Raw genomic sequence first — 15,202 nt, 5'->3', positions numbered from 1 at the left:
TTGCAGTTATTTATATTTCCTATCACCTTAAATCTTCACTCAAAGACACTCAAGTATCTCTGACAGTGTATATACAGATGTATTATATATAAGAGACAAACATTGTTCTTTCAATATGTTGGCATTACTACATTTGGCTCAATGCTTACATATATGTGTAAAAACAAAATGTACGAGCTGTGATAACTGTTTCTGATAGAATGAAGATCAGACTGATATATGAAATATTCCTTTATTGGGTGAGAAAATCAGACCATGTCATAACTGCTTTAAGTCACACAGAATAGATATCAGAGCCTTAAACAGGCTGACTTCTGCTAAATGGGTCAAACTGGGCAGAAAGTCTACAAACACATAACATCCTTATAGAATATGATGTAACACTATAGATCAACTTACCTCAGAATATATAAAGCATATAAACAATTACAGCAATATGATGCAACAAACACAGCAGTGCTACTAATCCAAAATACTCAAAGCTTCATAGAACTGAAACAAACATTTATTTTTAGCTCCATTCTGCTGCTGATACATACTTTAGGTTTCTGAACATTAAACTTGTTGCTGCCTTTCATAGTGTGTAACTTGAAGGCCCTGAGTACTTTCTCCCACACTGAAAACACTGGAATTGTCACAATGGCCACGGGCTGATAGCTAGATTGGACTCGATTGCAGATAACCACAAACAGAGACGGCTCAACGTTTTGCAGTGTTTATTATTTAGTCAACAAGTGACTATGTGGCAGGGTGTTGCTAATGATGTAGCCGTGGGACAGTGGAGGTGAACGGGGGTTTAGCAGGTTGCGTCTGGGAAGAAAAGAGAACAGGGTTAAGAAGGCGGCAGGTGCAGGGTATCCTAGCAGAGGTGAAACTGACTGATAGCGCTTATTGGTGACTGGCGTGAACCTCGCTTTGAGGGAGAGGCAGCGATAGTCCAGGGGAGTAGTGGAAAGGCTGGCAGACCTGAGTTCCGCTGTGTCCAAGGTGGTGAGTAAGGCTGGAGGGCAGGCAGGTGAGGGTCCTTGTATTTTTCCAGAATATGAAGATGATCCACAGAGAGCTGATGTTGAGGGTGATAGCAAAGAAGGTCCAGGAAATGTGAGGTCATTGACAAACTGGCGGTGAAGGAGAGTCTGAGGGGGCCTTAAATCCTCAACCTGATTGCCCTGAATCAGTCTCAGGTGTGCAAGACTGCAGCAGGGATGATGGCTCCGCCCAGGGGGTGGAGACCAAGGAACTCAGGTGCCTGATGGAATTTTCCAGTCGAGTCTCCAGATCCTGACAGGAATGATAACATTATTTGAACATTGCCTAATAAGACTGATTCAGGACAGACAATTAGTTATTCTCAACTTTTCTCAAATCAAAAATCAAATCAAAATTTATTTATATAGCACATTTAAAAACAACAGTTTTGATCAAAGTGCTTCACAAATTAGGAAATAAAATAAGACAAATACAACACAAGACGAGACAAACATAGAAACCAACCAAATGATAATCAAACTATCTTACATCAAAGCCAGAGTGAAAAGATGGGTCTTTAAACGAGATTTAAACTTTCCTAGCAGTCCTTCACAAACAGGGAACAGTCTGTCTATTCTCTCCATCTGTCAGCTGCTGCTGGCTCTTCCTCCTCCTCTTCCTCACACACTGCTGAGTTTGTCCTGGTGGATCATCAGGGGTGCAAAGCCTCACAGATGATGTGCAGCAGTGGGTCCCTCAGTCTGTCCTCACTCTGGACACTTGCAGTTGTCACACATGGAAATCAAATGTGTGATAAGCTGCAGGATTCAAACACAAGTGTAACTTATAACTGAGTGAATAACTTCAAAAAGGAGACAGTCATGACATCTCACAGTCCCCACTGCATACCATGTCTCTGTAGAGGAATAGAAAATAGAGGTGGTGCACAGGTGAGGCCAGGTGGAGTAAGGCCCAGAGTCACAGGGATGTTAAATAAGTGTGAAATGAAAAAAGTCTGGAACCCAGCTGGCTACACGGGAGTAAAACAGCCTGAAATTTCAGGATGTTTTTGCCTGCAGCTCCTTGGAAACGGTCGTGAGAGGCAGTTCTCTCTTCCTCCACTAGGTGGCAGTCCAGGCCTGTGTAATGATCAGCTGTGTCAGCTCCTCATGTCATTTCCCTTGAATGTGTTACAGGATTTGTGCTCATCACTGCTGTAGGCAGAGCTGGTAATAAGCTGCAGAGTGCAGCGAGCCTGCTGAGCTGAGGATGCTTATTTAAGACCTTGTATGTGAGGAGCAGACTTTTGAATTCTGGATTTAACAGGGAGCCAATGAATGACAACCTGATAATAATGAATTATAGTATTGGAGGGAAACATGTATAATAAAAAGTATCAGTCCCATCACAGAGGCCCGAGGAACTCCATGACTAAGTCTTTGTCTCCACGTGTAAAGCTTCTCGTTGTTGTGTGAGAGCAACGATGGATCTGTCAGGGCAACGCCCTCAGCTGAAGCTGCAGTGACTAAACTCTCAAACAGACTCAGAATAATCATCATGGCCACAGTTTGGCTTTAGTTTGGCAGACGTCGCTCTTCTCTCTGTGCCAGCCGCTGTCTTTAATGGAGAGAGTCATTAAGAAAACAAGCTAATTATTCAGCCCTCATTAGGAAATTAATCAGGAGTTTGTATCATGCTCAGCTGAGCAGAGAAACGCCTTCATGCTGAGAACTCGACTCAAATGAACAACTTTATTCAGAGTTTCCATGACAGTAAATAAAATGACTTTTAATAAAAGGCAAAAGTATGAAACTGAACATCAGAGCTCGTTTTCACTTTGCTGCCATCATTACATGTCACACAAGGAAACAAACATGAAACAGTGACGAGGCTTTGGCCTCCGTCATGTGTCCGAGGATGACGTCTCTCAGTGCAGTACCGCTAACAGCCACTAGATGCTGACTGTAAAATTCAGGCAGCACAAAAGGGGTTTAAATATATTTGAGCACTACGAGGTCCTTCACACGTGTCCATGTGTGACGAGTGTAATCTTTAAAGTAGGGCTGGGCGATATGGCCTAAAATCCATATCGAGATATAATTTGAAGCACGTGCGGTAACGATATATATCGCGATATATTCTTTTCTTCTGTATAATGCATTTTACACACTATAAGGCGCACTTAAAATCCTTTAATTTTCTCAAGGCACACTCTCGATTTTTATGTATGAATTCTGGTTGTGCTTACTGACCTCGAACCGATTTGATCGTGCAGAAATCTGTTAAAAAATGTTTTAGTACAACTTTGGTAAGCCGCACAGCTTGATGGATTGTCAGAGCATTACGGCTGCCGTAGTGAGGAGCTTCGCGGAGTAATCTGGGTCCAAAACTCCGTCCGCTTCAGGTCCCAAAGTCAAACGAATACTGAGAGTTAAAAACGGTCTAAATTCTTTAATCTTTAATAAAATGATCAGTGTTGCTGCTTTACCAGGTGTAACAATTAAGTTTAACATCCAGGCATCCATGAAAACAGAATTTATTAAATTTAACGGAGTTAGAAGTTAACAGGAAGCTAGCTCGCTAGTTTCCACCTAAACATGATATAGCATGTTCTGACTGAGAGATTTTTTAAACTAATTCAAACGTACAGCTCTGCTATCACTTCCAACATAAATGAAGACAGAAAACTAAACAGCAGTGACGTTTGTAGGGTTACTGAAGTTGGGCTAGCTGGTATATAATGATGTGCTACGTGATTGCTAGTGACACAGCTATGTTAGCATAACATTAGCACAGTGAAGCTGAAGGATGAATGCTAACTTTTTTTCCCACTCGATAAAAGTTAACGTGAGGGATTCTGGTGGTTAGGGACAAATGCAATCGCATGGCAGGATGCTGTAAACGGGGGAAAATTCAGTCAGGAGAACAACTGAGATTATTCATCCACAATACGAGGTTAGTTATTAATATACTGCAACAACATGGGAATAGAGCAGCTGCCAGAGAATTCAACATTAATGAATCAATGTTACAGAAGTGGAGGAAGCGCAGTTTTTGGCTTTCCCCATATTTCAAAAGTGCTTCATCTTTTTGTTATGACTGTCGCCCGGCATAATTTGCAGATGATAATGGTTGTAGCCGCTGCGATGCTTTCGACCAAAACAGGCGCAGCTTGATGACATCATCAACATGCGCTATCACGATAGAGCGGTATAGTCAAAATCTCTATTGTTGGCCAAATTTATATCGTTTCTATCGTATATCGTTTATATCGCCCACCCCTACTTTAAAGCCATGCGGTGCAGACAAAGGACACCTTGTGCTTACATGTGAGAAGCTGGCAGGATGTAGTTGATGCTCCCGCACCCCCGTCAGTCCTCATGGAACATCCTCCAGCTCACCTGCACCCTGTCAAAGGTTATGGTTCAGTTAGACTAGATGAGAAGTAAAAATCATTGCAGTTAATTTATTTTACTGGCGGAGACGGTTGTTCAGAAGTTCAGCATACAACACCCCCAATCTGTGGATGTCACCTTTGTGGGAGTCAGTCTGCACAGATGTGTGCAGAACCTGTCTTTGTAACAGAGGCCTTGTAGGGACTGGTTGGCAGCTGGTTTCTAGTGATTTTCCTATTTAAAATCCTGGTTGTTGAGCGTAAGTTCTGTTGCAGATCTCTAATCTAGGTCTCAGCAGTTAATGTGAATTTCGTATATAAAGACAGCAACAGATTTGTGATTTTTTTGCTTAGATTTCATATAAAGCTGAAAGCAGACGGGTGTGTTATTGCCAGAGCTGCAGCTGAATGTGAGTGGTTGCAGACGAGTCTTTGAGGGAACCATTTCCAAGGCAACGAGATCCCAAGTTCCCTGCACACAGTCGCAATAATAATCTTTACTTACAGCACGGTCGTCAGCCACCGCGGGCTGTTTGAATCACATCCATAATTTTAGCTCCTCCCCTTTTAGGTCAAGATTTGAACACCAGTTTGGTGACGCTGCTGAGTACCTGAAAGGACCAGGCTCTTTATGACATCATACAGATCCAAAAGTAGAGAAAAACTGTGAGAAAGTGAGGGTCTGCAGCTTTGGTCCTCACTTTGATTACTTGTACGTACACTGGTGCACTTATTTGAAACTTTCATGATGATGAACATCGTCCACAGGAACAGGAACATGTTCTTTTTGCAGCATATTTGAACTTGGCTGTGACTTTATTCCTCCAGGCGTCTCTGGGACAGCGACACAAGGAGGCTGAAGGAAGAAAGACTGTCGGGGTCGGCTGGAGACGATATTTGTGTTTCCTCGTGAACAGCTGTGGCAGCAGAGCGTCGCTTTAAGCACGTCTCTCAGTTTTCATGTCTGTGATGGCGCTGCAGTCAGACGTGTGAATGGACTCTGCAGGTGACCTCAGGCTGTCAGACCCCGAGAGTTGGTTTCAGTGAGGTGTGAAAGCTGAGCGATGAAGAGTCCAGATCACGGCTGGGAGGTGTTGCTGCACTGTTCAGCCACAACACTGAATGTTATTTATTATGTGCTGATTTGAGGAGAACGACTCGGAGGTAGCCATCGTCACTCATTGTTCCATCACTGAGTGTAATGTCCACTCCCTGACAGCAAACAGAGCATGACAGTTGGTGTTTTTGGGTTTGAAAGCTTTACCTTTATTCCTCCAAACATGCATCTTGTCTCTGGTGTTCCTGCAGTTTCCTGTTCATGGCGAGCTTGATCCTGGTTGGTTCCTGAACATCATAACTACTTTCCTCTCATTTCACAGTGACAGGGCTGGACTTCTTCCAGACCTTGGCAAAGGGACGTGACATCAGAATAACCTGTACTTGTGTAAATCTGCACTTCTCCTTCACTGAGTTGGTTGGACTTTGTTCTGAGTGCCGGTCAGTCCAACGAGTGCTGTCACACAAATTAATCGTTATTAAAAGATTTGAGTGAGTGTAGATGAAGCCGTGTGATGCTTTTGTGTGGATTAGCAAAAGTCCAAACACACATCAGAACTGGTTTTGGTGTGGACGACGCAGCTTCAGAATGTCTTTGAATGTGGTCCATCCCAGGAAACCAAGCAATTCACATGAAGTCCACCACTTTTGCCAAGAGGAGCAGTCAGATATCAGCCTGAGTTCATGTTCATAGCTGCCAACAACACTGTGCTCGAGGTGCAGCCTGCTCAGAGACATTTCTACAAATGTGAACGATTTATCTGAGCCTGCATCCACCCTGGGAAAACAACAGTGCAAAGACATGATTAAAAGCCCAACATTACCCCAGCCTGAGATGACGGGATGGAAACTTCTGGCCACAACTGTATCTCCAATTGATGACATCATACAGATCCCAGATAACAAAAAGAAAAAAAACACTAACAACTTCTCGGATGAGAGGTGAAACGTCTTCAAGCAACTTAAAGAAGTCCAGACGCTTTTCTTTGCAAACTCCTTTGACTACGATGACCTGGATGACTGAGAACCTTCACAGACACTAACAACTCTTAAACATCCAGCAGTGGATGAAGGTGTGTTGTTCTGTAAAGCTCAGTTTTATGACTGTTTCTACGTTTCTGCCCTCACATGTGCACACACACACTCACAGACCTCTCTCTCTCTCCTCGGTGTCTCCGGCTGCTGAATCTACTCCTTTGGATGCTTTTTGGGGGGAGGAGCAACCCCGTCTCCTCTCAGAGCGAACCCTCTATTGATTCTTGTTCTCTCCGTGTTTGCCGTCGGTTCAGGAGGAACCCCGCTCAGCTTCTCTGAGACTCGCTGTTGATGATGGACGCTCACATCTTCACCCCGCTCATCCTGACGCTGTGCAGCCTCATCCACGGTAGGCTCACACACACACACACACACACACACACACACACACACACACACATGCAGGTCGTCTACGGCTGTGAGGACACTTATCTGGATAAAGAATTGTAACCTGTGGACTAAAACCAGCTCTCCAGCTTTAAACTGCATTTTGATGCACATGCAGACATTTCAAAGATGCGTTTTTCAAACAGAACGTGAGATTTTTCTTTTACAGCCGCAGGTTAAAACTGATAAAAGTCTGACTGTGAATAAGAAGTTGATTTGATTAGAATAAATGTTTAACAACAAATGCTGTGATCAGATTTTGCTTCTGTCACATTTTATCTCTTTGGAGTGAATCAAAAACAGAAGTTTAATCTGCAGATTAAATAAGAAGTTTGATTCTGTGCGTGCAGCGTCCTGCTGTTTGCTGAGGGAGAATCAGTGTGAGGTGATCCTCGTGCAGTCCAGGTGTAAGGGAGGGAAAAGGAAGAAGAAGAATTTTGCACCTGTGCATTAACATTGCCATGGGTGGGTGTGTCAAACATGCAACCCGCGGGCCAGAACCAGGCCGTCAAAGGGTCCAGTCTGGGCCACGGCAAGTCTTCGGGAACATTTCAAAGAAGAAGGGCGCAAAGCTGGACCTGTATCTTCATCAGATTTATGTTCTTCTTACTGACACCATCCACGCTCAGCCACGTGTCACAGGACAGTGCAGCAGAGTTTTCCTGGGTTTTGTTCACACAATAAGAAACAGTAGATTTTCTGCCAGTTTCTATTTATTCTGTATTTCTTACAGTAAAACCTTAAAGAACTGATGGGTGTCATGACCCGGCCTTTTGAGTCGACAATGTTTTCTGTGTTGTAATATTTGGGTTTTCTATTTTTTGAGTATTGAATTGTCTTTATTGTTGAGTAATGTTTCCATTTCCTTGCTGTCTTCCTGTCTCCCCTTCCTGTCGGTTGTCTTTCCCCATCATGCCTCTCTCTCTTGTCTCCTGTGTCAGGCCTGTGTGTCAGTCTACGTCTCAGTGTTTCCTGTTTTATTTTGATAGTCTCATTTCATGTTCGGTGTGTTTAGTTTTGCCTCCCCTGTGGCATCACATTCATTTGAGTCAGCTGTGTTTCCACTCCCCTCGTCTCCTCTCTGTGGATTTAGTGTGTGAGTTTTCTGTCAGTCGTTGTCGGGTCTTCTGTTGTGTTTGTGTTTCCTGGTTTCCTGTGTTCAGGTATTTTTCATGTTCTTTGTCCCGTGAGTTTAGTATTTATTTTCTCCTGGTGAAGTTCTAGTTAAGTTTAGCTTTAGTACCTGTCTTTGTTCGTACCTTCTCCCAGCGTAATAAACGGCTCACCTGCTGTTGAACTCTGTCACCGTCTCGAGTGTCGCTGCATGTGACAATGAGTTTGTTTAGTTTGATTCAACAGCATTTTGTCTTAATCTGGAAAAACTGGGACTAACAGTGTTTTTGTTTTTTTACTGGGTTATTAGGCAGAAGTTTTACTGGTCCAGTGAAGATTAAATGGGGCTGTGTTATCAGATTGTCATGATTTGCTGTCAGATTAAATCTGTGGGTGAAACAAGCTGCCGGGTCACTGTGGTGGAGGGGATACAACTCAAAGGTGCTCACTTATCTGTCACCTTATTTTTTCTGTTGGATTATTTTAATGGAATCTCAAAGAAGAGATTTTAAAAAAGTCACCAGTTTATATCTGAGTTGTATTGTATCAACTCTTTCAGGTTCAGTAATCTCTATTAGCCTGCATATTATAGATCTTTATTATGTACAGTGTTTGTGAAACGTGCTTCCTTTTAGGCCTGAATCTGCGGCTGTGGACTCGTCTTCAGTCTGATCGGCCTGCTGCAGGTTTCAGGCTTCAGATTATTCGCTGCTGGAGGAGCTCGTTTGCATAAAATCGGGGTCATAAATGTCTTCTTAGAAAAAGACGTTTTGAACCACTTTACGTCTCTGTGCTGATTCTGGTATTTACGCTGTGAAATCAGCTCTGAGGTTCAGTTTAAGGTTTAAAGACGTCTTCTTCAGCAGCTGCCGCTTTCAATCTTTTGAAATTTTATTTCCTCAAAGGAAATGTTGACCTTTCACAGCTGTTCAAATAACTCAGCCAATTAAATCATGTTTTTCCTTATCACTTCCTAAGAAGAATAAACATTTTTAAAGCTTATAAAAACATCCTAAGAAAACGGTTTTGTTCCTGTTTGTTTGAAACACACAAAGAGCCCAGAAGCTTCACGTCTTCACAGAAGTGTGGACACACCGAGCTCCGGTTGGACTCAGATACCAACACACCAGCGCAGACTCAGAGTGGGGTGGTGTTTTTACAACACGTGGAGTCACTGAGCAGCTTCTGCTTCACCCTTTAAATCTGATCTCCAAACCACTCATCACCGCAGCTCTCACCACCATCCTGAAACCTCCCCTTTCCCTCCTGCTGCTCTCCTGTTACAAATCAGCCCTGACACTCATCTCCACCCGCTCCACCCTGCCTGCACTCACTTCTTCATCTCTCTCTGGATGGTTGCCTCCAGGTATTAAACTCCTGCAGCCACACTATCTCTCTGTTGCACCTCTCCACCTCTCATTCACGCATGGCCCGTTTTCCTTTTACGGACTTTCATTCCTCTTCTCTCCCCAGCATACCTCCACCTCTCCAGGCTCTCCTCCACCTGCTCCTCTTTCTCGACCTCATCTGTCAGTGCTGCAAACAAGAAGGAGCTCAGAGCAGATCCCTGATGTACTCCCACCTTCAACCCACCTGTCTCTCCTACCACACACGTAATCATGCCATCAGTATCAGTGCACCTGCTTTCCTCATCATCCTCCAACTCTCCAAAATCATCGTTAACAGTCTGGTTAAAGTCCACCGCCCCCTCTCCTGGACATCTCCACACCTCCACATGTATGTCACCAGGACCGACCGCCGTCCCACTCGTCATAGCTGCCCTCTCTTCATCTTTATTACTCCTCCACCCGTCCTCCTCTCACTCTCATTTTCTATTCATGAGCTGCTTAGTACTCCTTCCATCTCCTCCACAGACTCGCTTCCTATATCATAATCTGGGATTTTGAAGAATCTCTGTTTGTTGTTCACCGCTGGCTGAGACTCAGATTCCTTCCTTTGTCTTTAATGGATGCATGTGGCGCAGCAGCATTAGCTTCCTAAATGCAGCGACTCTTCACGCATTCTGCGTTTACACATGCTGCAGGTCAGCTGTGATATGCAGATTCCTGAAAACCACCCCTGTCTCTCAACACGTGCCCCACCCTCCAGTACCCCGAGCAGACTGATGGAGGACGCCTCCCTTACATCAGAGCACTTAAGGAAATCCCCAATCAGAACATACTTCATATAAAAGGGTGAAAAAACGGTGATAAATAGAGTTTTTACAACAGTCTGCAGCTTTTGGCTCACTGTACAGAGCTCATCATCTGAAGCTTTGGTCATGTGTGATATGAACATGCACACCTGGAACAGGAGAAATATGCCAAAAAACAAAGGAAAAGAACTGGTTTGGCACATGCAGCGTGCAGGGTTGGGCTGCCACAGCTGGAACAGCATGAAAGGCTGTTATTGGAGCAGTCTGACACATTTACATATCAGCTTCACTCACATCAGCTCTCCTACACAGCTCTGGGATCAGCAAACATTACATCAGTCACATGACCGGTTAGAGTCCATGTTTGTGTTTCATGTGTTTATGAGTGTCAGAGTTAGCTGTGTCGCTGACTCAGGCAGCAGGAATCGAGCTCAAAGTGAGCATTTAATGCAGGTTAATGAGGAGAACGTACAAAAGCTCAAGACTCAAAGAGCGAGGCTGGGAATGCAAAATCAGAGAGTGATACACCGATCAGCCTTAACACGCTGACAGGTGGAGTAAAGGACACTGATCTGCATCCTGGCACCTGTTAGTGGGTGGGACATGTCAGGGAACAAGAACCTGTAAAATGATGGGAGAAGCAGGAGAAATGGGTCAGTGTGAGCCAGTTTGACAGTTTGGGTCAGAACATGTAGGAAACTGCAGATTCGTCAGATGTCTCCAGTCTGCACGAGTCCAACAGACAAGCTGCTGTAGCTCAAACTGTTCATGTCAGGTGGTTTGGGGCTGCTGACCATCAGAGCTGAAGCACAGTTGTTGTGCGTCCTGATGGCTGTGGTCTCTTTCAGCAGGATCATGCACTGAAAGCAGGAATTTTTCCAGAATGATTTGAGGAGCACAACAACCAGTTTGAGGTGTTGACTTGGCCTCCAGATTCCCCAGAATCACATGCTGGACAAACGGTCCATGGAAGCTCCACCTCACAGCTTACAGGACTCAAAGCTTCTGCTGCTAACATGTTGGTGCAGATACCACAGCACAGCTGCAGGGTCCGTGCCTCGACGGGTCAGGTGGAAACAGGTGGAGACAGAATGTTTAACTTCACATGAGACATTGATAACAGCCGCTATCAAAGTAAAACAGGAAGTAAGACACAACCGAACAAGGACAAACAAGATTAACGTGACACAGGAGACATCACAGACAAAAACACGGCGTTAGTAACAGTAACTACAACCAAGAACAAAAGACTCAAATAACAAGATGAGAATATAAACCATGAAGAGTCTATAGAAAATATTAGAAGATAAAGCAGGCGTGAAAGCACGGGGGAAATAGAAACAACAGTTCTATTAATAGAAACCTGCAGACTGACACACAGAAACAGCTTCAGGACTGAAGTAACAGACTGGACTACAGACTAAAACTGATAATACACCCGAGGATCAGAAGCTGCTGCATCACTGTAACAGTCACAGCTCTGCGGTTCTTCATGTTGACAGTAAATAAAATCATTTCATTTTCACTTACGTTCATTCAGAAATTCAGATCCCTTCATTTGAAGTATATCCCTTCTACCAGCGTTTGGGGTTTTTAGTTGAGCAGTCAAAGCACGAAACGCAGACAAAGGAATAGAAAATATTTCTGTTATCTGGAGCTCACTTCCTGACAGTCAGCCCCGCCCCCCCACGCTCGGCCAAGGTCTCACCGAGCACCTGTCAGTCATCCGGATGAGCTTTCATCTCCACCAAGGCTGATGTAATCCGTCTCCTCGAAGCCTTCAAGACCCCCGGTCTCTGAGCGACTCTGGGCTGCCTCAGATGAAAGGTGACAAAAGGAGGAGAAATGTGGTGAAATCGATGTTTGTCAGACCAGACGTGGGCCACAGATCTCACCCGATGGCCGATTCACGCAGCCGCTCAGTCGCATCGGCCAATCAAGAGGCACCACTAACGACCTGCCAACACTCCCAGCGTCACAGCACTTCAGTCGTACGAAACAAACAGATAATGAACAGAAATGTGGAGCAAATGTAGTGCTGGGAAAGTTCTCTGCCTTTTTCCTGATTTCTCACATTTCTTACATATTTGTCAGACTTTCATGTCTCAGATCATCAAACTCATTTTTATATTATACAAAAACCTGGAACAGAGTGAGCGATGTAGTCAAAGCGACCTCTAAGAGGGTTTGAGTCCAGGAGGAAACTCTGGACTGGCAGGATGGGGATGGAGGAGAGTCTGGGCAGCTCCACAGAATACTTCAGTGGTTTTCAGCTGCTAAACTGGGAGAGAAAGCCTGTGTTAGTGTCAGTGGTTTAACCGGCTCCACTTCAGTTAAACTGTTGGAGCGGTCATGCGTGCTGACGACAGTCGTTCCTGTTTCCCTCCAGGCTCTCTGCAGGGCGTGTACCAGCGGCGTCTCTACAAGGAGCTGATGAAGAACTACAACCCGTTAGAGCGGCCGGTCAGCAATGACTCCCACAGCCTGACCGTCCACTTCAGCTTCAGCCTGCTGCAGATTATGGACGTGGTAAGAACTGTTGCTTCAGTATGAACAGGACACATTATTACTGTTAATTATCCCTATTATTATATATCCCTATTATTACGGCATCTGTGTGTGAGATCAGAGACCAGATGACTTCATACAGGACCAAGAAAGAAATGCTTAAAGAGGATCTTTAGAAGAGTGTGAGCTACTGGTGCATGTACTGGTGGATGTACTGGTGCATGTACTGGTGGATATGCTGTGTCAGTAACAATAACTGATATGTAAACATCAGTGTAATCACAGCTTCCTCATCGTCTGTTGCTTCTTGTTTGTATTGTAGCATCTGAGCTGTGTTAGATAAACTTTGCCCTGCGCTGTGACTCACAGGTGCCTCTTCACTGTAACTATGACTGCAGGTCTTACTGGGAACCAGTGTGAATTCATAAAGTTAAATAAATCAAATAAATAAAGGATGATTGTGACTAAGGGCAACATATGACATATCATGTGATAACCATGCAATGAAGATCTGGTATTGTGATCTTCTAACGCTATTATGAACACTTTAACCAGGATATGAGGGAGGGAAGGAGGGAAAGCAGGAGCAGAAATATCCAGATAACATCTGTGTTTGCACTGAATGTTTTGCTGTGTAGAGTTGAATGAATAAACTCAGACGGGTCGCCGACACGCTGCAGTCTGCACAGACGAGCAGCTCCACTGCAATGCTCTTTGCAGCAGCTTGTTCCCAGCTGACCGTCCTGCAGCAGCTACGTCACTGTGGAGGAATTTAAAGTGAATTTCTGCTTTTGCTGAGAAGAAAAATCCAATTTTTGCAGATTTATTACAGTTAAATGCGTATTATCACAAACAGATTGCATAGAACTGCCAACTTGACTCCACTCAGTGACAGACTGGCTCAGCCTTGTTGTTACAATAATTTTGGTGGAGCTGCATCTGAGATGAGACGCACCCTCGGTTGTTTCTGCGGGTTCAGAGTGGACGTTTGCTCCAATTAGCCCGACTTCAGGGATGAACTTTCCTGCTGCGCGGCCCCACCGTGAGGCTGAGACATAAACACAAACAAACAGATGCTGTGAGGAACTAAACGAGCTCAGCTCATTCGTTTCTACCTCACGCACATCTTACAGCCAGTTTAACAAACACTCGCTCTGCACCCTGCTAGCAGCCCACAGCAGGAGGCAACTTTCATCTATCATGGCATGTGACAACAAGCACACACATCAATTATTAGACATGTCAGAGTCCTGGCTGCAGAACTTTATTCAACCACAGTGCAGAGCAGCTAACACACAAACACACACACACTCTTTCTAAAACTGCCTTTTGTCTGCGATGTGCGGTGAGTGTGTGTCTTCTGTGTGCAGCTTCATGTGTGTGTCATGGGTCTGCACTCGTGTCTGTGTGTGTTTGTGCACACAGAGGAGATGCGATCGTGCTCCACGTGCAGCAGCTTCACCTTCATATGGACCCTGGCGTGGCCTCGGGGCTGTTCTGCATGTGTGAGGGTTTTGGATCGAGTGATTGTGGAGAGCGCCCCCCACAGTGTCTCTCATCGCTCCCGCCTCCTTCCTTAAATCTCATTGAGTCCCTCTGTCTGAATTTATGGGGGTGCCACAGTCCCACGGAGAAACAAGTTACTCATGAAACCTGAGTCGGACCTAAATCTCTCACTGTGACAAAGTATAGCTTATTTTTACACAGCGTTGGTATTTACTTGAACTTTAAATTCACTTCCTGTCAGTGTGGGTTTTGGAGCAGGGAGCGCCAGCAGAGGGTCGGACAGAGTGGGGGGGAGGTTGGGTGAGGAGGGAGAAAGCAGCCGGCTCGTTTCAGGAATCGAACCAGTCGTAATATTTTAGTTTTTTATGATGTTTAATGATTGTTGTTGTCGTTGAAGGAGCTACTTGTTTTCATTTTGATGTATTGCTTCTTTGATGTTTTTTATTTTCTTTACTTCAGGAAGAATAGCTGTTGCCATGGTAACAAGTAATGTGGATCTGAATAAGGAACAAATGGAGGAAATACTCTTTAAATCTGAGTCTAACAGCACGTAAACATTCAGAAGTAACAAGAGTTTCCGTTGGGCATCTTTCTTCGCCTTTAGACAATAATTCTGATGGCAAAAGAACCAAACGGGACAGGTTAAAAAAAAAAAAAAAAAAAAAAAAAAAAAAAGTAACAAGAGTTCACAAACAGCTCGCCGTTAGCAGGAACGTGCTAATTAGCTAAAGGGGTGACGAAGGCGTTCCACAGCACACAGCGAGGGAAACCTATTTTTGCGTGGGCTTGATGAGGTTCTTAATCAATATAAATGACTCAGCGTGAAGTTGGCAGGAAGCCGAGCGTTTAATTACCTGATGTCATGATTTCTCACTTCTGCAGCTTCATCTGAAGCGAATCTGTCGTTTCAAATATCTGCTTTGGTTTTGTTGGGAGGATTTTTCCAGCATCACTTCTATCTGCGCTCCGCTGCATCGCCGGCAGCAACCATCCCGGCACGCGATGCGGAGCAACTGCTTTTCCACCCCAAAGGTGAAAGGTGGCGTTTCCCTTGGCGACGTGTTTGATAGAAGGTTACA

At 44.5% G+C, this 15,202-nt stretch overlaps 1 protein-coding gene and 1 long non-coding RNA gene across 2 annotated transcripts in view; both read left to right on the top strand.

Annotated features, from left to right (window-relative positions):
- Nucleotides 1-4,668: 4,668 nt before the first annotated feature.
- Nucleotides 4,669-15,202, top strand: part of LOC116315090 (neuronal acetylcholine receptor subunit alpha-7) — a 52,129-nt gene continuing 41,595 nt past the window's right edge. The window contains exons 1-4 of the mRNA XM_031733258.2: nucleotides 4,669-5,075; nucleotides 5,192-6,492; nucleotides 6,709-6,803; nucleotides 12,499-12,638. Of these exons, the coding sequence (XP_031589118.2) occupies nucleotides 6,746-6,803; nucleotides 12,499-12,638 (198 nt within the window). The 5' untranslated portion in view covers nucleotides 4,669-5,075; nucleotides 5,192-6,492; nucleotides 6,709-6,745. The remainder of the gene's footprint in view (nucleotides 5,076-5,191; nucleotides 6,493-6,708; nucleotides 6,804-12,498; nucleotides 12,639-15,202) is intronic.
- Nucleotides 7,610-10,115, top strand: LOC120440849. Its single transcript, XR_005613566.1, has 3 exons — nucleotides 7,610-8,004; nucleotides 9,010-9,320; nucleotides 9,428-10,115. It is a non-coding gene; the product is annotated as an uncharacterized LOC120440849 (long non-coding RNA).

The sequence above is a fragment of the Oreochromis aureus genome, linkage group 7 (genome assembly GCF_013358895.1).
Source record: "Oreochromis aureus strain Israel breed Guangdong linkage group 7, ZZ_aureus, whole genome shotgun sequence".
Classification (NCBI taxonomy): Eukaryota; Metazoa; Chordata; class Actinopteri; order Cichliformes; family Cichlidae; genus Oreochromis; species Oreochromis aureus.
The sequence above is the reverse complement of the archived record's forward strand: the minus strand, read 5'-3'. Positions and strand labels throughout refer to the sequence as shown.